General features: G+C 46.4%; 1 protein-coding gene across 2 annotated transcripts in view; it reads left to right on the forward strand.

Annotated features, from left to right (window-relative positions):
• Positions 1–18,519, forward strand: part of SLC5A1 (solute carrier family 5 member 1) — a 50,057-nt gene extending 31,538 nt beyond the window's left edge. The window contains exons 6-15 of one of the 2 annotated variants that reach the window (XM_086348946.1): positions 1,455–1,560; positions 2,613–2,693; positions 3,894–4,114; positions 4,359–4,494; positions 5,722–5,829; positions 8,268–8,418; positions 11,140–11,308; positions 12,388–12,603; positions 14,302–14,407; positions 16,177–18,519. In XM_086348946.1, the coding sequence (XP_086205072.1) occupies positions 1,455–1,560; positions 2,613–2,693; positions 3,894–4,114; positions 4,359–4,494; positions 5,722–5,829; positions 8,268–8,418; positions 11,140–11,308; positions 12,388–12,603; positions 14,302–14,407; positions 16,177–16,400 (1,518 nt within the window). In that variant the 3' untranslated portion in view covers positions 16,401–18,519. The other variant, XM_086348947.1, reaches the window with a different exon arrangement.
• Positions 18,520–23,247: the final 4,728 nt, after the last annotated feature.

The raw sequence follows: 23,247 nt of genomic DNA on the forward strand, positions 1-23,247 counted from the left end.
TGACAGGAGGTACTGGCCCAGAGGTTGGGCACCTCCGATCTAGATAAAGCCATCTATCACCAAGCCTGTCACACAGGAGCTTCTTGGTGATGCTCTGGCTGTGTTTGAATCCAGATGGATCCCATCTAGACAGAGGAGATAAAATTATGGTGGTGTTTACATCTCTCTCCGTTCCAGGGTGAGGGTGTTTTTCCCTCTCACAGACTCCAGCACTCACACTTGTATTTGGGAGTAGATCTAATAAACCTTTTACACTGAGGTGTAAATGAAGGGTAACAGTTCACAGCAGCAGCCCACAAAGTGGGTTGTGAGGCACCTCAAGGTGTTAATAGTTGTTCCTTGGCACACGGAGTTCCACAGTTGAGTGAGTTTGTTAAGGGTCATTTACTACATTTCTCTCCTGGGGATTCACAGTGTACTGAAGGCTCAGAGAAGTTGTGTGGTAAAGAAACGGCCTTAACTTTCTTTAATTCAGCATTTCACAGGCCTCTTTTACAGAATTCTTTTTTTTTTTTTTAATCATGGAATATTTATTATCATCTTGAGTGAATCTTTTTGGGAAATTCAGGAATAGAGCAGGACTGTCTTTCAGGTGTTCATATCCTTTTGTTCTTTCATACATATTCTTATTTTTCTATTATTTCTGTTAGTTTTGTTTATTTTTAATTAATTAATTGTTATTTTTTGGTTGTGCTGGGTGTTCGTTGCTGCGTTTGGGCTTTCCCTAGTTGCAGTGAGCGGGGGCCACTCCTTGCTGCAGCTCGCAGGCTTCTCATTGCGGCGGCTTCTCTCATTGCAGAGCACAGATTCTAGGCACGTGGGCTTCAGTAGCTGCAGCACACAGGCTCAGTAGTCGCTCTGTGGCTTGTGGGGTCCTCTCAGACAGGGATTGAACCAGTGTCCCCTGCATTGGCAGGTGGGGTCTTATCCACCGTACCACCAGGGAAGTCCTCCTTTCGTTTTTCGTTTTTACTTTTACTGTGGTCAGAACACTTAGCTTGCCATCCAACCTCTTGACAGATTCTGAGTGTACAACACATATTGTTGACCCGGTGCGAATTGGGGCAGATCTTTAGAGCTTATTCCGCTTACTTAACTGAGAGATTATGCCTGTTGATTAATAACTCCACCTTCCCCCAGCCCCTAGTAACAGCCATTCCAGCCCCAGATTTTATGAGTTTGACTATTTTAGAAACCTCATATACATGGAATTGTGTGCTGTTTGTCTTTCATATTCTCAACTGGGGATAAGGATATGAACCACTAATTGTGAAATTTCAGCCAAAGGTTAAGGGGTTGTGGGCCAGCATGGGGCCCCAGAAATCACAGGCTTTAACATGACTTAGGAGTCGGTTTCTGCTAACCTCTCCAAGCCCTCCTACCTGTCCCTGCAGCTGACAGACGTGCCTCAGCTGGTGTCTCTCACCCCAAACCCACCTCTCCTCTCCTTCCAGGCAGACATCTTTTCTGGGGCCATATTCATCAACTTGGCCTTGGGCCTGGATCTCTACCTGGCCATCTTTATCTTATTGGCAATCACCGCCCTTTACACAATCACAGGTGAGTCCCCTCAAATGGCTCAGCCCCAACCCAGCTCAGGGTTAGGCACTTGTGAAGGGTGAAAGGCAGGAGGAGACGTGGGTTCTCCTCCCGAGGAAGAGATCCACCCAGGAGACAGTTTGAGCAAACAGTTGTAGGTGCCCCAGAAAAACCCAGTGTTGGTGGGAACAGGAGAGAGCTTGGCCTAGTCGAGAGAAGCAGAGCGGGAGGGCCAGGTGCAGGGAGAGGCGGGAACAAGGGAGTCAGGAGCGGGAGTGGCGGGGCTGGGCAGGGTGAGCAAGTGGCTGCGTCCTGCGGGAGGAGGGTGCTCAGTGGGAAGTAGTTGAGGGTGGGGGTGTAGGTGGTAAGACCTGATGGCTGCAGTGGGGTCACAGTGTGGGGGTCTTGAAAGTCATTTGACAGAGACCTTGGGTTTGACACAACAGGGGTTGAGGGGCACTATAGGGAGGAAGGGGGGTAGTGACACACACAGATTTTAGAGGAAGACTCAAGATGTGACTGGAGAAGCTGGAGACATTAGTAGCCATTGGGGGCACATTTGCAGAGGTGTTGCTCTACTCTGATTAGGGGCAGGCAGGGTCGGAGATGGAACTTGCTGCCGAGCTGGAGCCCCATAGTGCCGGGGACAAGTGCTCAGATGGTCTGAGAAAACAAAGAGTGGACATGCAAGTCGCCTTTGAAATGTGCTGATTTGCTACTGTCCCCAGCCATCTTGTGAGCTGTCAGCTCTTTACTCTTCCCTGCTCTGTCTGTGGCAGATGCTTCTCCTGGCTTAAACCATCACATCAAACTCTCCATCCTCAAATAGGGAGAACTTTCTTTCCAAGGCCTTCCCAGCCTTTCTGTGAAAAGTGGAGCTACTGGGACATGTGCGTGGCAGACAGCTGTCACAGGACAAAGGAGGGCAGGAGGGAGGACAGAAGGGTGACTGAGGGGTGCAGAAGACGTGCAGAGGGAGAGGAGTGGGAGTGGGGGAGAGGGTGGGGAAAGGAGGTGGCCCGACGGGGTGCCCTCCCAGCTAAGGTCAGACACATCGCATCCTTTGCTCTTAGGGGGCCTGGCGGCTGTGATTTACACAGACACCTTGCAGACGGTGATTATGCTCCTGGGGTCTTTCATCCTGACTGGGTTTGGTAAGTGGGGCAGGGGCAGGCTGAGGAGGTGGGGAGGCAGAGTTAGAGGCCACTGGCCTGGGCAGTGAACTGGGCACACTCTGTGCTCCCTGGGGGAGTGGACTGGCCTGGATTGGCCATCACCGTGGTGTGTGGGGGACACCTCCCCCAGCCCTGGAGGTCTCAGGTTGGGTCTGGCCCGGGCAACATCTGGATTCCTTGCTGCCCTCTCTATACAATCTGGGCTAGTGGGCCCCAGCGTGGGCCTCTGATGTCATGGTCTTCTCTCCACAGAGAAACTGGACCAAAAAAAAAAAAAAAAAGATAAGGCTAAATATCTATCAGACTAAATATATTTAAATGTCACATCTTAAATCTTGGATTGTATCATCTACATTTTAAGGTTAAATGTCCTTTCTTTTGTGAATTGACCATTTTCTTACTTACTTCCCTATTTGACACACACACAAAAAGAATTCGGCAACTCTGTAGTCCCTGTCCCCCCAGTTTTGAAATTTTATTTGTCTTAAAATCCTAAGGACAAGACTGAAAACCCTGCAAATAGAGGTACTTGTTATGTGAGGATATAAAATACCATTTTATTTTTAAGGGAGCCCATGCTTTCTGGGTGTCCTGTGAAGCCTCTTATTCTCTATGCTGTATTTTCCAAGAGCTTCCATTTGGTTTTCCTTGGTGTCCTCAGGAGACTGGGGGAGGAGAAAGGAATACCTCATTCTGCAGGGCAGGGGCTGGAATACCTTATTCCCACAGCCAAGGTGCGGCAGAGCCCCCGACTTCCTCACCCATCCTCTTCCATCCCACCACACTGCTGGGATGGGGGGCTGCCTAGTCTGTGTCCAGGATCCCAAAGGCCACTGCGGATAGCAGGTGGTGAGAGGGAAAGCAGAATCTCTGAATCTGGTTCAAAAGCAAGGTCTATCTTTTAATAGTTCAAATACTTGCCCTTTGTAAAGAAGCTCATGGTTGCAGTACTTTCACAGGTTATTGCTCTGGACCCACACAGCAGTCCCTGATGGGGCTGGGCAGGGTTAATAATCCCATTCTATGGATGAGAAAGCCAAGGCCCAGAATGGGACGATGACTTGCCCAAGATTGCACAGTGCAAGTTCTGGCTGTGGGCTTCTCAGGCATCCACAGGAGAAGCTGCTGTGAAGAGCTGAGAGTTTCAGGGAGTTGACTTTCGTCACCAATGTTTTCCAGCTTTCCATGAAGTGGGAGGGTATGGTGCCTTCGTGACAAAATACATGAATGCCATTCCAACTGTGACCTCTTATGGAAACACCACCGTCAAGGCAGAGTGCTACACCCCGAGGGCTGACTCCTTCCACATCTTCCGCGATCCCCTCAAGGGAGACCTGCCCTGGCCTGGGCTCATCTTTGGGCTGACCATCATCTCCCTGTGGTACTGGTGCACAGACCAGGTACCCATGCTGTTGGACCTGGGAGGAGAGAGGGTCTTGCCCTGAGTGCTGCAGAGCCTCCTGCCTTTTGTGCAGCTTGTGGGTTGGGGAAGGCAGGGCAGGCTCCTGTGGTCTGAGGACTGCTGAGTCTTGGTGATGTGGGAGTGCCAGGCTGATGACCCGGGGTGGTGGTGAGAGCTGGGGTGGTCAGAACATGTTGGGGGGCCTCTTGCTTACACCCCCCTCCCTGGGCTTTCCCTGGCAGGTCATTGTGCAGCGCTGCCTCTCCGCCAAAAACATGTCCCACGTGAAGGCCGGCTGCATCATGTGTGGGTACCTGAAGCTGCTGCCCATGTTCCTCATGGTGATGCCAGGGATGATCAGCCGCATCCTGTTCACAGGTGACATCTTCTGCTGGACTCGCCAACCTCTCTTTCCCACTTTGAAAACCCCCATGGCTCCCTCTTCCTTTTTTCTGCCCTATTCTTTTCTTGCCATGATTACGAAGCATTATTGTCCCCCCTGCCCCAGACATTGAGTGACTTGAGGTCACAGAACTTGTGTAATTGTGTTCCCTGGTTCTTTACACGGACAATTACGGTTTCTCGTTTGCAGATTCTCTGAAGTCATGACATGCCTTAGCTAAGGCTTCTTCTAGCTAACATTTACTCATATTTTGCTCAGTGTCCCCCACACTGCCAGGTTATGGTGGTGTGCTGCTGTTCAGTTGCTAAATCCTGTCTGAGTCTTTGCGACCCCATGGACTGCAACATGCCAGGCTTCCCTGTCCTTCACCATCTCCCAGAGTCTGTTCAAACTCATGTCCATTGAGTTGGTGATGCCATCCAACCATCTCATCCTTTGTCGCCCCCTTCTCCTTTTGCCTTCAATCTGACCCAGCATCAGGGTCTTTTCCAATGAGTTGACTCTTCCCATCAAGTGACCGAAGTACTGGAGCTTCAGCTTCAGCATCAGTCCTTCCAATGAATATTCAGGGTTGATTTCCTTTAGGATTCACTGGTTTGATCTCTTTGAAGTCCAAGGGACTGTCAAGGCTCTTCTCCAGCACCACAATTCGAAGGTGCTCAGCCTTCTTTATGGTCTGATTTTCACATCTGTAGCTAGCTAAAGTCTGGAGACTATTCCCTCTGCTTTCCTCCCTAAGCATTTCTTCGCTTTTCCGTCCTCTGCCTAGCAGCTGTCTTTCCTCCCCAGGCAGAGCTTGGGATGGTCAGGACCAGCAGGGTAGGGGGATGGCATAGAAGGGCTTCTTGGGGGCTGCATTCTTTGTGAAACCACTTCAGGGCTGTGGGCAGGAATGTCCTGTTTGAAGCGCTGTCCTAGGTGGCGCTAGTGGTAAAGAATTCACCTGCCCAATGGGTGGACACAGGAGACGCACATTAGATTCCTGGGCTGGGAAGATCCCCTATATAAGGAAATGGCTACCACTGATTTTCTTGCCTGGAAAATCCCATGGACAGAGGAACCTGGTGGTCTACAGTCCATGGGGTCCCGAAGAGTCAGACATGAGTGAGCACCTAGCACTCACGCCTGCTTAACAAGGTGAATTGAATCTTGGAAACATTTCTGATGTCTGCTTGCTGACATGACTCTTCATCTCTCCTCAGAGAAAGTTGCCTGCACCGTCCCCTCAGAGTGTGAGAAATACTGCGGCACCAAGGTTGGCTGTACCAACATTGCCTACCCGACCTTGGTGGTGGAGCTCATGCCCAATGGTGAGAGCTGTCTTGGCTGGCAGGGTCTCTCTTGGGAGGCTGATTGGACCTGGGCTCTATCTATGTAACTGTCTGTGGGCCTTCTGGAGCAAAGCTGTTTCTGAGCCTGGGGGTCTAGGGGAGAGAGTCTCACTCTGGGGTCCTCAGTATTTGAATTTGTCTTTGCTTCAGTGGGAAGCAGACCTCTGGCTTGGTTGGGCTCTGTGAGTCCTGGCACTCATCCATCAGTGAGGCATGGGAAGGAGCCCATCTGAAAATGTGTTAGGGAAAAAACACAACTTTTTCATGCTCTAAGGTCTTTTGACGCTCTCCAACAGACATTAACATGAGGCTTGAACTAAATGGAATTCTACCTGGAGAATGAATTGACACCTAGGTTTTTCCAGGGAAAAACATGGAGAGAAGGGCAAAGAGCGATTTTAGCTCTAGAATGAGGAAGTCCAAGGCAGTACGTAGATCAGATACAAGGGGGCATCTCACTATGGAGAATGTGGAATCCAGGAGGGTGAGCACTTACAGTCCAGAATAGTTAGTTTCGGGGTAGGCCTGTGTGTTTACTGTTCATCTTAATGTTGATTGAAAATCTAATTCTGGCTCAAGGCATGGAAATCTCTTTAGGTTAGGGGCCCCTGGAGACCAAAAATTCAAAGGTATTCATCAGGAAAATTTAGAATAAACAACATTTTTTTTTACTGAAAGGAAACATGAAGATCATCTAGTCAAACCTGTTCATTTTACAGTTGGGAAAATTGAGGCCTAGAGAAAGTGATTTTCTAAGGTCATGCAGTAACTCAGTGTCTGGCATGGTTAACTCTGCTGAAGGTGAGAACTGAGGAATTTTTTTTTTTAACCACAGAGTTGATATATGACCTTGGGCAAATCGTTTGTATTCAACTTCTATAAAAATGGGAGTAATAGTTAACAATTCCACTGAGCTGGGCTGCTTATTAATTAAGGTTGCAGTTAGCAAGAATCATGGCCGTTTTAGAGTTCTGGCTGGGATTCTTGCCTCTGTTGGGGTGTTTATGCTGTTTTCTTAGACCTGCAGATCCTGAGTGAGGTAGCTCTGAACACTACACCGGAGTGAATTGTGCATGATAGAAAGCTGCGTGGCATGCAAGACAAAATATTGTGTCTGCACAAACTATTGCCAGTCTTTTTGGCTGGAATCTGGCTTCTGTAAACACCAGATTCCCCAGTGACCTCCCTATGCTAGATCAAATAGATATTTTCCATATGTTCCTCAGTAGCATTCAGCATTATTGATCACTTCCTCTTTCTTGAGTTATCCCCTCCTCTTGGATTCTATAATACTATCCTCTCCTGTTTTCTCCTCATCCTTTCCAGCTACTCCTTTTAAATCTCATTTGCGGATTCAGTCTTCTTCACTTAGCTGGTAAATATTACCCCACCAATCCCTCACCAAAGTGTGTCAATGTTATCTCCTATGTTATCTCCTTATATTCATCTACCTCCTCTTGTTGTCTCCATCATGCTACTCTGATATGCCATTATCTGTTTCCTGGACTGCTGTAAAATTACGTTCGACAAATATTTGTTGAGTGAATAAATGAATGTGAGCTTGATAAGAGGTGATACAGCAAGGAGAGAGCTATATCCCAGCTTAGCAATTAACTGGTGAATTACTCTGAGCAAAGGGCAGAACTAAGGCTTGAAGCCCTACAGACTAATTCCTTGAAATGTTAACAATTTTATTTTGTTATTAATTAAATAAATTGTTATTTATTAACATTTTATTCTATGACTGAAAAATAAGAGAGTTGGATGATCTTCATAGCTCCTGTAGTCTGTAGTCTACATGATAGACTCTCAAGAGGAACCATTAAAAAACCCTCCCAACAAATGACAAAGTGATCAGGATAGGCAACCTTTATTTTTCATCTTGTTAGGCTGTAGATTAAAACAAAACTATAAAATTATCTACACATACAATACCTAGAGGATGATAGAATAATTTTCCAAAACTCTTATTAGATATATGAAAATATTTTCTCCCATTCTATGGCTGTCTTTTCACTTTTTTGAAACCTCATCTTTTGAATCCTAGTTTAAATATTTCTCCATTATCATTAATCTCTCAGATGAGAGACCTTATAAAAGCTCAGATGGAAACACACACACACACACACACACACACACACACACACACACGCTACCATCACTCCCACTACCACCGGCAATCCAACTGGAAAGCATTTACTGCATGTATACTTTGTCCCTAGCTCTGTTGACTGCTGTGGACTTCCAATATAATTTAAAGACACAGTCCATTCCTTAAAACATCTGATCTCTCTGGAGAGATAAATCAAATAATATGGCATGGTGTCAGAAGGCAAAGAACCTTGAGTTGTCACACCTTTCAAGCACAGAAGAGCTGAAATGCTGCATGTACCACTTAGAGCCTCCTTTTCTCCCAGGACTGCGAGGCCTGATGCTGTCGGTCATGCTGGCCTCGCTCATGAGCTCGCTGACCTCCATCTTCAACAGTGCCAGCACCCTCTTCACCATGGACATCTACACCAAGATCCGGAAGAAAGCCTCTGAGAAAGAGCTCATGATCGCAGGACGGTGAGTACAGCTGCCCCGTCAAGCCCCACAAACACTTGAATGACCAGAGAGGTTCCCTCAAGATGGGGAAGACTGGGAGATGCTGGGTAGAATGAGAGTAACCACTGTGGCAAGTTATATTGCTCTCAGTGGCATTTAACTTTAAATCCAAGATCACTGAAACAGTGTCCCTCTGGAACGTGAAACGACATCAGAGATCATTTAATCTGGAGCACGAAACAACATCGGGGATCATTAATCTAACCTCAGTTCATCGGTGAACAAAATGAGGCTTGTCACGCCTAAATAAGGAAGTTTGGACAGCAACAGAGCTAGGACTGGAGCCCACGGCCAACCGAGTCCTTGTCTAGGCACTGTATACCACCCCACACTGTCTTCCTCAGGCCTGCACGCTGCAACTCTCCTCTCTGGACGTCTTTTAGGCCAGGTGCCTCCAATGCCTTGACCCTTTGCTGTAGCATTTTACAGGACCGTTGTGAGGGTCAGGTGATGCTATGCTTGTGAATATGCTTTGCACAGTCTAAAACACCATACTCTGTGCACACTTGTTATTGTCAAGTGGGATAACGGACACAGCAGGATACTGGACACAGCAAGTATGGATCTATGGGCCAGATGTGCCCGTTATCTCGATTATCCATGGAGCAGAGGCTCTGATAGAGGACCAGCAGAAGCTCTGCTGTGTCTCTCTGGGGGGCAAAGGCAGGCCAACCTCCTCAGGGCAGGTGAAGAAGTCCCTGGGATGTCTGTCCAGGGAAAGTTTCCCGGGGAGTGCTCCCGCCTCCTAAATCTCATGAGCAAGATTGGGGCAAAGGAAGGAAAGGAACATGACGGGCCCCTTGCAGGCGATGAGATACCTGGCACCCAGGGGAGGTCAGACTGGGCCAGAGTCTGCCCTCAGCTTCACAGGAAGCAGCATGGCTCCCTCACAGGGTTTTCCTCTGAAAGATGTTTACTGGCATTCTCTGCTACGTATAAGACTCAAGATGCAACACGAAAAGAAAATCATTTTATTGCTTTACTCAGGGCTGGATCTCTTGGCCCTGAGATTGTGCTGGGGCTCACACTTTTTGTGCATCCAATGGTTGCTGCTCTGGGGTTTGTCCCTGTCTTCAATAAGCTTATAGTTACAAGAAACAATTCTATACTGTGCTGTGGTGCCTGTAAGAGCAATCTCAAGCTCAGAGAAGGGAGAGATGACTGTACTAGTCAGTAGCTGAGCAAGACTCCTGGGGGAGGGAGACCCCAATCTATGTCTAAATGGTGGATAGGATCTGAGTAAATGGGAGGCAATGGGAGGGGTACTTTAGAGGGAGAAGTATGTGAGCAAGAACACTACTTTGTGAAGGTTAGCTTAAGACTCTTCTGCCTTAAATTCAAGAGATAAGAGAACCACTGCCTTCTTTCTAATTAAATCAAGAGGTTAAAAGGAACCCTTCCATCTTTCCCAGGTGATTCAGTGGTAAAGAATCTCTCTACCAATGCAGAAATTCCAGGACACTCAGGTCTGATCTCCGGGTCAGGAAGATCCACTGAAGGAGGAAATGGCAACCCACTCTAGTATTCTTCCCTGGAAAATCTCAAGGGCAGAGGAACCTGGAAGGCTACAGTCTATGGGGTTGCGAAGAGTCATATAAAACTGAGCACACATCCCATCTTTTCAGCACTTGAAGTAAAACTCAAAAGGAGGAAAGCTAGGGATTCCCTGGTGGTTAAGATAGTAAAGAGCCTTCCTGCAGTGTGGGAGACCTGAGTTCAATCCCTGGGTTGGGAAGATCCCCTGGAGAAGAAAATGGCAATCCACTCCAGTATTCTTGCCTGGAAAATCCCATGGATGGAGGAGCATGGTGGGCTACAGTTCATAGCGTTGCAAAGAGTCGGACACAACTGATTGACTTCACTTTAACTTTCAGAGAATTCCCAGGTGGTCCTGTGGTTAGGATTCCATGTTCTCACTGCCAAGGGTTCAAGTTCAATCCCTGGTTGGGAAACTGAGATCCCATAAGTCATGAGGCATGGCTAAAAAAAAAAAAAAAAAAGGAGACTGCCTCCAAAGTCCACACCTTTGTTCCTAAACTCCACTGCCTCTCAAAATGGATTCTTTCCTGGTGGTTAGTGGGTCTACTTTACTATCGAAAATCAAGTGCATTTTACTTATAGGCACTGAAGGAGCAGTGCTATGTGCTTGTCTGACTCTTTGCGACCCCATGGACTGTAGCCCACCAGGCTCCTCTGTCCATGGGGATTCTCCAAGCAAGAATACTGGAGTGAGTTGCCATGCCCTCCTCCAGGGGATCTTCCCCACCCAGGGATCGAACCCACGTTTCCCACAGTGCAGGTGGATTCTTTACTGTCTGAGGCACAAGGGAAGCTCCTGAAGGAGCAGAATACAGAAGAAGAGAGTCTCAATGAATTTGCTAATTACTTTTCCCTGCTCTGGTCATATAAACCTTTCTATCTATCTTTACTGGTGCTGTTGTTCAGTCGCTCGGTCACATCTGACTCTTTGTGACCCCATGGCATGTAGCCCTCCAGGCTCCTCTGTATGTGGGATTTCCCAGGCAAGAACACTGGAGTGTATTTGCCATTTCGTTCTCCAGGGGATCTTCCTGATCTAGGGATTGAACCTGAGTCTGCTGTATTGCAGGTAGTTTCTCTATCCATCTGTAACTATTCCAGTGGAGCCACTTGTTGACACCCTGCTGTGGGGCTTGATTTCAGGTTGTTCATGCTGGTGCTGATCGGTGTCAGCATCGCCTGGGTGCCCATCGTGCAGTCAGCACAGAGTGGACAGCTCTTCGACTACATCCAGTCCATCACCAGTTACTTGGGACCACCCATCGCAGCAGTCTTCCTGCTTGCTATTTTCTGCAAGAGAGTCAATGAGCCGGTAGGTATCACGAATGTCTAGAAAAGTCATTCGGGAACAGAGATTCCCATCTGGATTTGTATATTCTCTGGGAGGAATTCTACTCCCAGATATCTTAAGCAGGAATGAAGGCGCTGGTGAAGGTTTATATGGAAAATCCTCCAGGGACCTTGGGACTTTCCTCCTCCTTGCTGCAGGTTCTAAATTAATTCCCAAGTAATGCTGTGTGTTTTCCATCTACTCTGGGTGATTCTGACTGTGTGGCACTTTCTGGGAAGCTTGTAGCTTCTGGGCGAACAGCTCCATAGGAAGTGCTAGCACAGGCTACCTCCTGGGTTCTGCAGGGGGCTAGGTTTTCCAGCCAGCACTTCTCAGGCCCCAGTGAAGGACCAAGAAGTGATACTCCAGCCAGATAGGGATAAGGGTGAGGGGACTTTGGATCTATAAAAGGGGCTGATGGAAAAGTTCCTTTCTCCTCTTCCTCTAAGAGACCCAATTTCTTTCCCATGTCTTCAAGGAATACAGATTAGCTCTCAAGTAATTGTGTTATAACTGAATGTACCTAAATCTGGAATCTGATGGTAATGGTAGCTGCAGGTAGAGAAATTCAAAGCATTTTTAAAGTTAAAGGGATTTTTTTGGCACTGAGAACTTGGGTGGTATTCTAACCAAGGGCTTCCCAGGTAGCTCAGTGGTAAAGAATACACCTGCCAGTGCAGAAGGTGTAGGAGACACGGGTCCAATCCCTCCATTGGGAAGTTCTCCTGAAGGAGGAAATGGCAACCCAATCCAGTACTCTTTCCTGGAAAAGCCCATGGACAGAGGAGCCTGGCAGGTCCATGGGGTCGCAAAAGAGTTGGTTGGACATGACTGAGCAACTAAGCACATGCAAATACCAAGTCGAGTTACTAAAAGGTGGTAAACAGAGCCATTGAAGGCCTGACATAACATTCCTAGTCATGTTCTGAACCACAGTGTTCCTGTCTCAGATGGCCTGGAGCTTGTATTTCTCTCACTGTTATTCTTTCATCACTGTCCCCCAGTGAATGCACAGCTGTTTCCCAAATACAGTGTTCATTAACCAGGCTTTTCTTTCACAGGGAGCCTTTTGGGGACTGATGATAGGATTTTTGATCGGGGTGTCCCGTATGATTACCGAGTTTGCCTATGGAACCGGGAGCTGCATGGAGCCCAGCAACTGTCCCACAATTATCTGTGGTGTGCACTACTTGTACTTTGCCATCATCCTCTTTGTCATTACTATCATCGTCATCCTGGCCATCTCCCTCTTCACCAAGCCCATTGCAGATGTGCATGTGAGTATCCGTGTAGGAGGCTGTCCTGCCCTGGTTTCATGTTCATGCTGCAGCACTCAACTTGATTGCTTTGGCTCAGTTAGAGGTCTCTTACTCTCATGACTAAAATAGGCTGTCCTTGTCTTTGGTGTCATGCAAAAGGACACAAGGGCTTCCCAGGTGGCTCAGTGGTAAAGAATCCACCTGCAATGCAGGAGACCTGGGTTCGACCCCTGTGTCGGGAAGATGCCCCAGAGGAGGAAATAGCAACCCACTCCAGAATTCTTGCCTGGGAGATTTTATGGACAGAGGAGTTTGATGGGCTACAGCCCATGGTGTTGCAGAGAGTTGGACATGACTTAGCAACTGAGTGTGCACAGAAGGACAGGACAGGAAACACGGTTTGCCAGCAGAGCAGTGTCAAGGGTGTCTTCAGCAGGCCGTGTTTCAGCCCAAGGGACTGGCCTCTGGATCCTGCTGCCCGAGTGATGGCTCAGGTGCACGGCAATGAGATCACATGGGCTGACACAGGGTTACCCCAGCTTGGATGCTTCTGTCCTAGATAGGAATGCATATTTCTTATAATAGTCTCTAGGTCATAGCTTCCCAAGGTCCCAGCAAGGGACATACCTAGGTGTAAAAATCACCATGCTGAGGGAAATCTGAAGCATGATATATATACCCTTTACGGTTTTTTTTCCCAGTGAAGCCTCCAAACAGTTGCCCATGGAATTTAAGAAACTTCAAACAGTATCAAAGTCTAATTGATTCAAGACTTCAAAGATGACAAGTACTCTTCTTTGGCTCTAGATGTCGTGCTTGGTTTAGGGAATGTTTGCAGCCCTCCCAATGCAGATGAATTGGTCACTTTTTACCATAAGCAGTGAAGTCTGGTAACCCAGCACAGCTAGCATTCCACCCTTTTCAGGTTTCCAGGGAACAGAGCTAGAGAGTTAACCCAAGATCACATGTGTCTGAAGAGAAAGATAAAGGGTTTTGCTAGGCCCTTTCTCATGCATACACAAAAATAGGAATCCCTAACAGACCTTTAACCTCATGGCCAAATTTTCAAAACTGTGACCAACCTTAATGTCAAACAAAGATTGCTTTTGTAGCAGCAGAACTGCTGTCACGGTTATTGGCCAAATCTGGCACAGACTCTCTTTATGTTGTATTAATTGCTTGTTGATGCCTCAGTTTTTGAAAGTATTGTAGCCTCAAATACATTTAGTTCCATGCTTCTTGAAATAAAGTAGTTTCTGGTTTCATGTCAATAGAAAGTATACCTCCAGCTCTTCCTATTCTAACTGGCTCATGAGTCTACAATTAATATGGTATAAAAATCTGATCTTACTTACACTGCTGGTCTGGATAAATGGGTGCCTGGCCTTGTTTCCTAGCATGAGTGCTAAAGGGAACAAATTCATTTATCATATGTAACAAGAGATCATTCATTCAAAACATTTCTATGCTCATGACAGTCTCTTAGCCTCTGAATATGCCCATATCCTAGGGGATGGTATGTGCATGTGTATGATTTATATCCATGTTCCCAACATATTCAGAGATAGTGCTCTGGGTGGGAACTGTTATCTGTGTTGATGGAGTTGAGAGCCACATTCCTTTTCCTTTCTCGACACACATCTCTTTGTTCTCCCAACTTCTTGGCCCAGGACACTGCTTGGATCTTCCTGGTAACCTGTTCTGCTTTCTCCACAGCTCTACCGCCTGTGCTGGAGCCTGCGTAACAGCAAAGAGGAGCGTATTGACCTGGATGCAGAAGACGAGGACGTTCAAGATGCCCGGGAGGATGCCTTAGAAATAGGTGATTTGCGGCTCAGAGCCCATTCCCAAGCTACTCCTCTAACCACAAGACCACCTTACTGAAGCCTTCACCAAGTGCCTTCAAAGTTCAGATCTCTCTTCTGGAGGGGAGTGAGGAGTAGGGTATGGGGTGAGACGGATAAATGGGTTTTGGGCAGTTTACTCAAGGCCTTGTCAGGGGAGGAGGGGGATGCAGAATTGTCCTAGCTCCTCCCTTTTTGGTTTACAGTGCTCAGTGAGTAAGCACAGGTGAGCTATTCACCACTCTGACTTGGTTTGGGGCTTGTCTAGGGATAAGGGAAGACACTAGCCTATAAACTGAAAGCAGTTGGAACCAGCTATGGTCAGTTCTAGTGATATCAGGGGGATGAGATAGAGGCTCTTAGGGTCTTGTGTCTTGCTGGCTTACCATACCGTGTTTAAAATATCAGATTTCCCTGCAAGTCCAAGATAATGCTTGTTGTTTGTTGTTCAGTCACTAAGTTGTTTCTGATTCTTTGCGACCCTGTGGACTACAGCCCACAAGGCTTCCCTGCCCTCACTCTCTCCTGGATTTTGCTCAAACTCCTGTCCATTGAGTTGGTGATGCCATCCAATCATTTCATCGTCTGCCACCCTCTTCTCTTTTTGCCTTCAATCTCCTCCAGCAGCAGGGTCTTTCCAATAAATCAGCTCTTCATACCAGGTGACCAAAGTATTGGAGTTTCAGCTTCAGCACCAGTCCTTCCAATGAATATTCAGGGTTGATTTTGTTTAGGGTTGACTGGTTTGATCTCCTTGCTGTCCAAGGAACTCTAAGAGTCATCTCTGGCACCACCATTTGAAAGCATCAGTTCTTCAGAGCTCTAAGATAATGCTTAGTCAATACTTAGAAACTTATCCTGATCATGGAGCAATGTTTTCCTGTTTCTGTTGGAGCTTTTCCTCCCTACATGGGAGGATGGTCGTGGTGATGCGTGCTGTGCAGAGGTGTGGGAGCGCAAGGTCATGTGTGGCTTACTGGTACTGGGCCGGAGAAGGGAGGGCAGTGGTCTCTGACCATGGTGCTGAAAACACAGTGGGCTTGATTTCATATCTATTGAGTCACAAACCTGGGATTCTAACTCAGGTCTGCTCACCTTTAATGCCACACCTGGGCTCAGAAGACAGAATTAGTTCCCTTGGTGGGCATCCACTTTTAGTGGCAAGGTCAGTTGAGTGGTTTGACTCAGCAGCATCAGATCTTAAGCCCTGGAAGTGTTGCTCACTTGCTGCCCTGGATCAGGGACTGAACAGACCAATCCTTGCCACATGACCGGATCTGTTGTGAAGCCTTGGGATTTCCAGGTGCAGTCAGTACACCCTTAAGTCATGCCAAACTCATTGCTTTCAGTGATGTAGCAAACAGATACGGGTTTCTCTGGTTGAGAGGTGGGTTTTCCACATTCTTCACATGTCACAGTCCCCCAGTCAATGGTTAACATTTCTCTCTCGTAAGCTATTATTTCTTGTTTGATTCTGAGTGTCTGAAATCAAAATGTATTTCCTTTGGGCCCAACAGAGGTAAAATATACCACCAGAGTACATTATGTAGAATCCAACTATTAACATCATCTTATAATTAATTACATTTATTCAAACCTTAATCTGTACCATTTTTATTCCTGCAAACAAGAAAACTGGGAGTTGTGTGCAAAGTGGCAGGTGTGTCATGGCCTGATAGCTCCTCTGGAAATCTTTTCTAGTGCCTCCTGCCTCTGTATCCAACAGTCCTTTTATTCCTTTCCCCAGACACAGAAGCTTCTGAGGAGAAAAAAGGATGCTTCAGGCGGGCCTATGACATGTTCTGTGGCCTGGACCAGCAGAAAGCCCCCAAAATGACGAAGGAAGAGGAGGCAGCCATGAAGCTGAAGATGACAGACACCTCGGAGAATCGTTTGTGGCGGATGGTAGTGAACATCAATGGCATCATTCTGCTGGCCGTGGCTGTCTTCTGCCACGCCTACTTTGCCTGAGTCCTGCTCTCTGCTTGGCTGCGCCTGTGGAGGCCGGAGTCTTCACTGTGTCTCTCTTTGGTCCCATTCAGTGGTGTTGAAGGGACACCAGCCAGTTGTAAACTCTGCCCTGTCGATAAACGTGTACATTTGTAATTACAGGCTAGCTGAAGAAAAACCACTGATTTGCTGTTAACTTATATATTCGAGGCCAGTGTGGTACAGTCACCTGTACATATCTGAGCTGCAGAAGGAAATCCCACTCAGTCCAGTGTCTAGGAAAAGGCAGACTAAGATACAGAAGCCCCGTGGTGTCTGATGCAAATTTTTCTCAGGTAGATTCAGCATGCTAACATTGTTTGTGATCCTTAAACACTGCTTAAAGAGTTGTGGCCCCCTGGTTACTACCACTTTCTCTATCTAACCTCCCCCCTCATTTTTTTTGAAAGAAAGCATCACCCTACCTCATGAAATCCTTGTCAAGTTTTCCTGGCACAAGAAAAATCAACCTGATAAATTGATGGACATATTGAAGCTGAGGATGGGAGCTTGATGACTTCTGTGTCCTGGGTGTTTGCTCTTTGAAGGAGAGGCCTGGACATGGTAGAACCAGTGCCAATGAGAGGGATCCAGGCACCAGCCTCAAGCCAGGGGGGAAAGCAGATAATCTTGAGTCAAGAGGATTTTCTGGCTTTCTTGAAAGTGTTCATTGTCAGTTCCTTGTGTTTGAGATTCCATTTATTTTGGCATTTCCTGTGCCTGGACTATCTTAGCCACTCAGTAATGTTTGTGGGCTGAATGGATGACATGTGTATTTGTTAATAAATGCTTGTTTTCTTTTTGGGCGTCCCTGGTGGCTTAGATGATAAAGAGTCTGCCTGCAATGAAGGACACCTAGGTTTGATCCCTGGGTCGGGAAGATCCCCTGGAGAAGGAAATGGCAACCCACTCCAGTATTCTTGCCTGGAGAATCCCGTGGACGGAGGAGCTTGGCAGGCTACAGTCCGTGGGGTCGCAGAGTTGGACACAACTGAATGACTTTATTTTTCTTTTTGGTTAACCTTATGGCTGCACAGAGTACTCTCTCTGGTGACTATAATGAATCGGGGTGCATTTTCCAGAGGCTCCACTTCCTCGTGGTGCTGATGTAACTGATTCTGTGGGGGCTTAGTAACTGAGTCTGTGTCACATAATGAGCAAACATGCCTCTGGGGGCACTTGTCATCTCAGAGCAGCCGCACTGTCCTGAAACACTGATGCTTTTAGCCCAAGTCCTCCTCCCTATGAGTTCAGGTGGCCACAGCTCTTTTTCCTTACGTGTCTTGATTGGTGATCATCCATTGAACGAGGTTAGAGCGGGCAGTCTCTGTTCCAGGTGGTAGTGTTCAACATTTTTATTTTCTTTGTACCTCTTTCCTAAGGAGAAATTTTAAAAATTAAATTTAAATTTGATTAATCCTTTTGGTTCCACCTGTGAAATCTGAGTCATTTTGTAATATAATCCTGTGGAAGTCATGATGTTTTTATTGACTGATTTGAGGCTAGCTTAGCAAATAGGTGGGATCTGAGGTTCTGTGGAGCAGCTGAGAGTAGTTCCTGGGGTGTAAAAACGGTTCAACAGGTAAAGAATGGCTTGTTCTTATGAAAGGAAAAGAAAATATTTGATGTGCCCTCATATTCCCCTTAAGCCAGGCAGAGAAGAGGGAAAAGCGGAGAATTTCGCATGGCTAGTATTACTCAGAGTACTCAGCTTTGTGGGGAGTTTGTGATATTTTTGAGCTCAGAGAGGATAAAGAATGATGACTGAAAGCTGGTGGGTGGAGCAGGCATTAAGTATCTAGATGGTCCTAGATTCTGTTTCTGGCCTTGCCAATGATTCACTGTGTATATTGTGGTAAATTATTTTTTTCTCAACTGTGTATTTTTCTCTTTGAAAAAATGAAGACCTTGGTGCTTATAGCATATACCTACCTCCTCTAGGTGTGACGAGGTCACTTTGAAAAGTGGATGAGTGAAAAGAGGCCGGCATCTTTCTTACACACATGAAGAATGCCAACAGATGTTATATTAAACTGCATGTAGTCCTTTTCATTAAAGTTTATTACTTTGGTAAAAAAAAAATAAAAACATTGAAAAGCCATAACATCTTGAGTTCCTGTTTTCTAGCCATTCTAGACAAATACTGACCATGTCTGTGGTGAGAATTAGTTGGCACCAGATATGGATTGGGAAGCAGAAGCCAGGAAAGTTGAGAATAGAACCTAGCAACTTGAACAAGTTAACTACATGTAGCAAAGTTTGGAGAGGATTTCAACTTCAAAACTTCTAGTAAAGACGAGGTGAGTAACTCTACTTTCAACGCACAGTGTTCCATGAGAACCACTTGGGTAACCAGGGCCCAGTAAGTGATAAATTGTACTAGAATGATGGCAGGGATGCAGGAAAGAGATGTTTCTTTCCTCAGATGGAAGGCACGTGCTGTGGGGCAGAGTGATTGCTCATTAATGTTAGTTTATAGAACTGAAAAACCATGCCCTGTCAGGAAAAAGGCTTCTTTACGTATGGAGCTTCTTTACATAAGGACTGATGCTGAAGCTGAAACTCCGTTACTTTGGCCACCTGATGCAAAGACCTGACTCATTTGAAAAGACCCTGATGCTGGGAAAGATTGAAGGTGGGAGGAGAAGGGGACAACAGAGGATGAGATGGTTGGATGGCATCACCAACTCAATGGACATCAGTTTGAGTAAGCTCCAGGAGTTGGTGATGGACAGGGAGGCCTGGCATGCTGCAGTCCATGGAGGTGCAAAACGTCAGACACGACTGAGCGGCTGAACTGAACTGAACATATGGAGGACCATTTTAAAAGGAATCTGTCAAAATGAGAAGACAAAGCTCCTTCTGTGCAGAATGATGTTGCTCCTGGGGCCTTTGACAGACCTGGTGGCGTTTCTTACTTCTGTACAACTGAGTCAGGCATTGGTGTTTACATGGAAAATTTCTACCTTAAAAAATTATTTAAAAAATCAGAGTATAATTGCTTTACAATGCTGTGTTAGTTTCTGCTGTACAACAGTGTGACTCAGCCATGGGCATACATATATCCCCTCCCTCTTGAGCTTCTCTCCCACTCTACCCATCCCATCTGCTAGGTCATCACAGGGTGCTGAACTGAGCTCCCTGAGCCATACGGCAGCTTCCCGCCAGCTAGCTATGTTACACGTGGCTGTGTGTATATGTCAGTGCTACTGTTAATCAAATTCTACCTTTGAAACTCATTAGAGCTCTCACTTTTCACTAGAACTGAAATCACCATTTCCTGAAGTATCTGCTACAGCGTGTTGTGCTTCACAAAAGCAAACCTTGGAAGAAAAACACACGTGTGCTTAGCTGGAGGAGAGAGATTGTTTTTTAACATTACCCCCAACCCAGTCCCAAGAATACTCCTTCTAACCTCCAAATTGGATTTCGGTGAACCAAGGTTTTGAATGAGATGCTATTGCCTTGACGGTTTGGTGGGGATGGAATTAAGGTGATGTGCGTGAGGTTAACGGGGCAGGATTGTCTGACTGGCTCTGGAGGGTTCCGGTGAGTGTTATTCAGTCCCTGAGCTTCACATTGCATCCGTACCTCAGCCAGTTTTTTTCTGTCACATTAGCTTCTGCTCTTCTATGAGGGCTCTTCCAAGACTCCTAGGACACAGGTAGTGATGCGGTCTGGTTCTAGGGCACACCCAGCTTGAGAGAAGCTGGTCCTTGTTTGGACCTGCATTCCCAAATCACACTCAAAGGCCAAACTAAACATTAGATATTTCAGATTGGAAAAATTCAAATTAGAATTCTGATGCTTGGCTTATATCTTCTGATAGTCCAGGAGTCAAGGTGCTGGAGTCCTGGGAGCCCCCGATGCTTTTTCTTTTGCTCTTTGTTGAAAACCTCTGTGACTCTGCCATCCAAAGGCCCTGCCCCACCTGCCTTTCTCACCCTCAGGCTCTGTGTGTTCAGTTTGTAATTCTAGTTCCTTTTGCTGCATGACATCCACTTCAGATTATTGTTTCCACAGGAAACTATGACTTGGAAATCCATAAGAGGCACAACTGACTTTACCTGTGCTGTAGGCTTAATTGTGTTCTCTTCTCCCAGTCATTCATTTGGTTAAGTCTAATTCCCCAGTGCCTCAGACTATGACTGCAGGGGTCGTGGGAACTAAGATCCCACGTGCTATTTGGTGTGGCACCCTGTCCCCCCCCCACCCCCAGGTAATAAAGTTTAGAAAATAAATGCTTTAAAAATGGTGATGTCTAGGGCTTCCCTGGTGGCTCAGTGGTAAAGAATCTGCCTGCCAAGGAAGGAAAAATGGGTTCGATCCCTGATCTGGGAAGATCCCACAAGCACAAGCCACAGATCAACTAAGCCACAACTACTGAGCCTGGGCTCCAGGGCCGGGGAGCTGAAACAATTGAGCCCACAGGCCACAATTTCTGAATTGCGGGCGTCCCAGAACTTGTGCGCCACGACAAGAGAAGCCACCGCAATGAGAAGCCCATTAGAGAGTAGCACCCGCTTGGCGCAACTAGAGAAAAGCCCCCACAGCAACGAAGACTCAGCACAGCCAAAAATAAATAAATAAACATTAAAAAAAAAATGGTGATAACTGCAGTATGGTGGAGGAGGCCACTCCATGCTCTCATCCTCCAATAAAAACATTGAAAATTGAACAGAAACTGTCAGAACCAGTTTTGTGAGAATTCTGGAAAGTGGTTTATAAAAGTTGATAGCAAACAAACAAGCATGGAAGCAAGAAAAAGTCACTACAGAATGGTTGGAAGGCTCTGTGGTACTCTTACTGCTTTCCCTCACCCTCTCTCTCTGTGGTGGCAGTCTCAGAGCAGCACCTGTCATTAAGCGGCACCAGTCTCAGAAGAGGGGCAGCCCATGCTCCCAGTGTGGAACCACTTGCCTACGTCCAGAGAGGGCAGAGCAGACCATGTTCACACATTTCTGTGTAAGCCTGTTCTTTCCTCCCTGGGTGGCTACCTGACGGACTGACACTAGGTGGCGCTCTGTTTCACCTCACTGGACTCAAGAGCGAGAAGGCTTGAAAACTCAGCAAGCCAAACGAACCAGCCGCTGCTGCTGCTGCTAAGTCGCTTCAATCGTGTCCGACTCTGTGCGACCCAATAGACGGCAGCCCACCAGGCTCCCCCGTCCCTGGCATTCTCCAGGCAAGAATACTGGAGTGGGGTGCCATTGCCTTCTCCGAAACAGCCGCAGAGGCCTGTTATTTCAAAACATACAACAGGGAGTTCCCTGGTGGTCCAGTGGTTAAGACTCCGTGCTTCCAAGGCAAGGGGCGTGGGTTCCATCCCTGGTCTGGGAACTAAGATCACACGTGCCATGCAGCATGGCCTAAAAATAGAAAGTATAGCATAGACTGCTTAACGCAAAATCTTGGGGAAATGTCATTGGGAAATTAAGACATCCAAAAGCAACTATACATACTGGGGAATTTAGAAAGCCATATTTAGAAAGACCAGGGTAAGACACATGCTTAGAAAAGGCCTGAGAAGACCCTCAGCTTTCATCTTGGTCAGATCCAGTACGAGCCTAGTTAGGAGCTGAAGAAGGACCTCAGAACAGTCAGTCTGGAAAATTGGGAGAACTCCTGGAATTCAAGGAAATATCTATCAAAACAACTGAACAGAAGCTAAGGAACAAAGACTTCCATGGCCACATCGATAAAGAATATGGGCATTGCTACAATAGTCTGGAAAAGTCACTAAACAAACGGACTTGTACACCATTAAACAACAAATAAAATATACAAACAGCTCATGCAGCTCAATATCAAACAAGCTGATCAAAAAATGGGTGGAAGATCTAAATAGATATTTCTCCAAAGGAGGCATTCAGGTGGCCAAAAGCACAGGGAAAGTAGCTCAACATCACTAATTATTAGGGAAATGCAAATCAAAACTACAATGAAGGTATCACCTCACACCAGTCAGAATGGCCATCATCAAAAAATCTGCAAACAATAAATACTGAAGATGGTGTGGAGAAAAAGGAACCTATCTACACTGTTGATGGAAATGTCAACTGGTATAGCATGTATGGAGAACAGTATGAAGGTTCCTCAAAAATCCAAAAATAGAGCTACCATATGATCCAGCAATCCCACTCCAGGGCATCCCACTCCAGAGAAAACCATAATTTGAAAAGATCACGCAACCCACTGCTCATTGCAGCACTATTTACAGTAGCCAGGACAAGAGACAACCTAAATATCCATAATGGATGAAAGGATAAAGAAGGTGTGGTGCATGTATACAGTGGAATATTACTCACCAATAAAAACAAAATAATGCCATTTGCACTGACCTGGATGGACCTAGAGATTGTCGAATTGAGTGAAGTAAGCCAGAAAGAAACAAATATCATGTGATGTTGCTCATACGTGGAATCTTAAACAATGGTACAAACGAACTTATTTACAAAACAGAAACAGATGTAGATACAATCCTATGGTTACCAGGGGGAAGACCCCCGGAGGAGGAAATGCCAACCCGCTCCAATATTCCTGCCTGAAAATTCCCATGGACAAAGGAGCCTGGGAGGCTACAGTCACAAAGAGCTGAACACAACTGAAGTGACTTAGCACGCACATATTAGTCAAAGACTGTAGATAATACCAAGTAATTGAAACAAATGTGAATGTTTCTCAGTAGAAAAATGGTCAGATTATGGTAAATGATTTTATGGAATAATGTGCTACTAAAAAGAATGAGGGGTACCTATATGTACTAATAGGGGAAGGGCTCCAAGATAAATTTTATATTGAAAAGTCAGTCACAGAACAACACACAATG

Source organism: Bos grunniens, chromosome 17 (genome assembly GCF_055505025.1).
Source record: "Bos grunniens cultivar Pamir isolate PY7600 chromosome 17, Bosgru_T2T1.0, whole genome shotgun sequence".
Taxonomy (NCBI): Eukaryota; Metazoa; Chordata; class Mammalia; order Artiodactyla; family Bovidae; genus Bos; species Bos grunniens.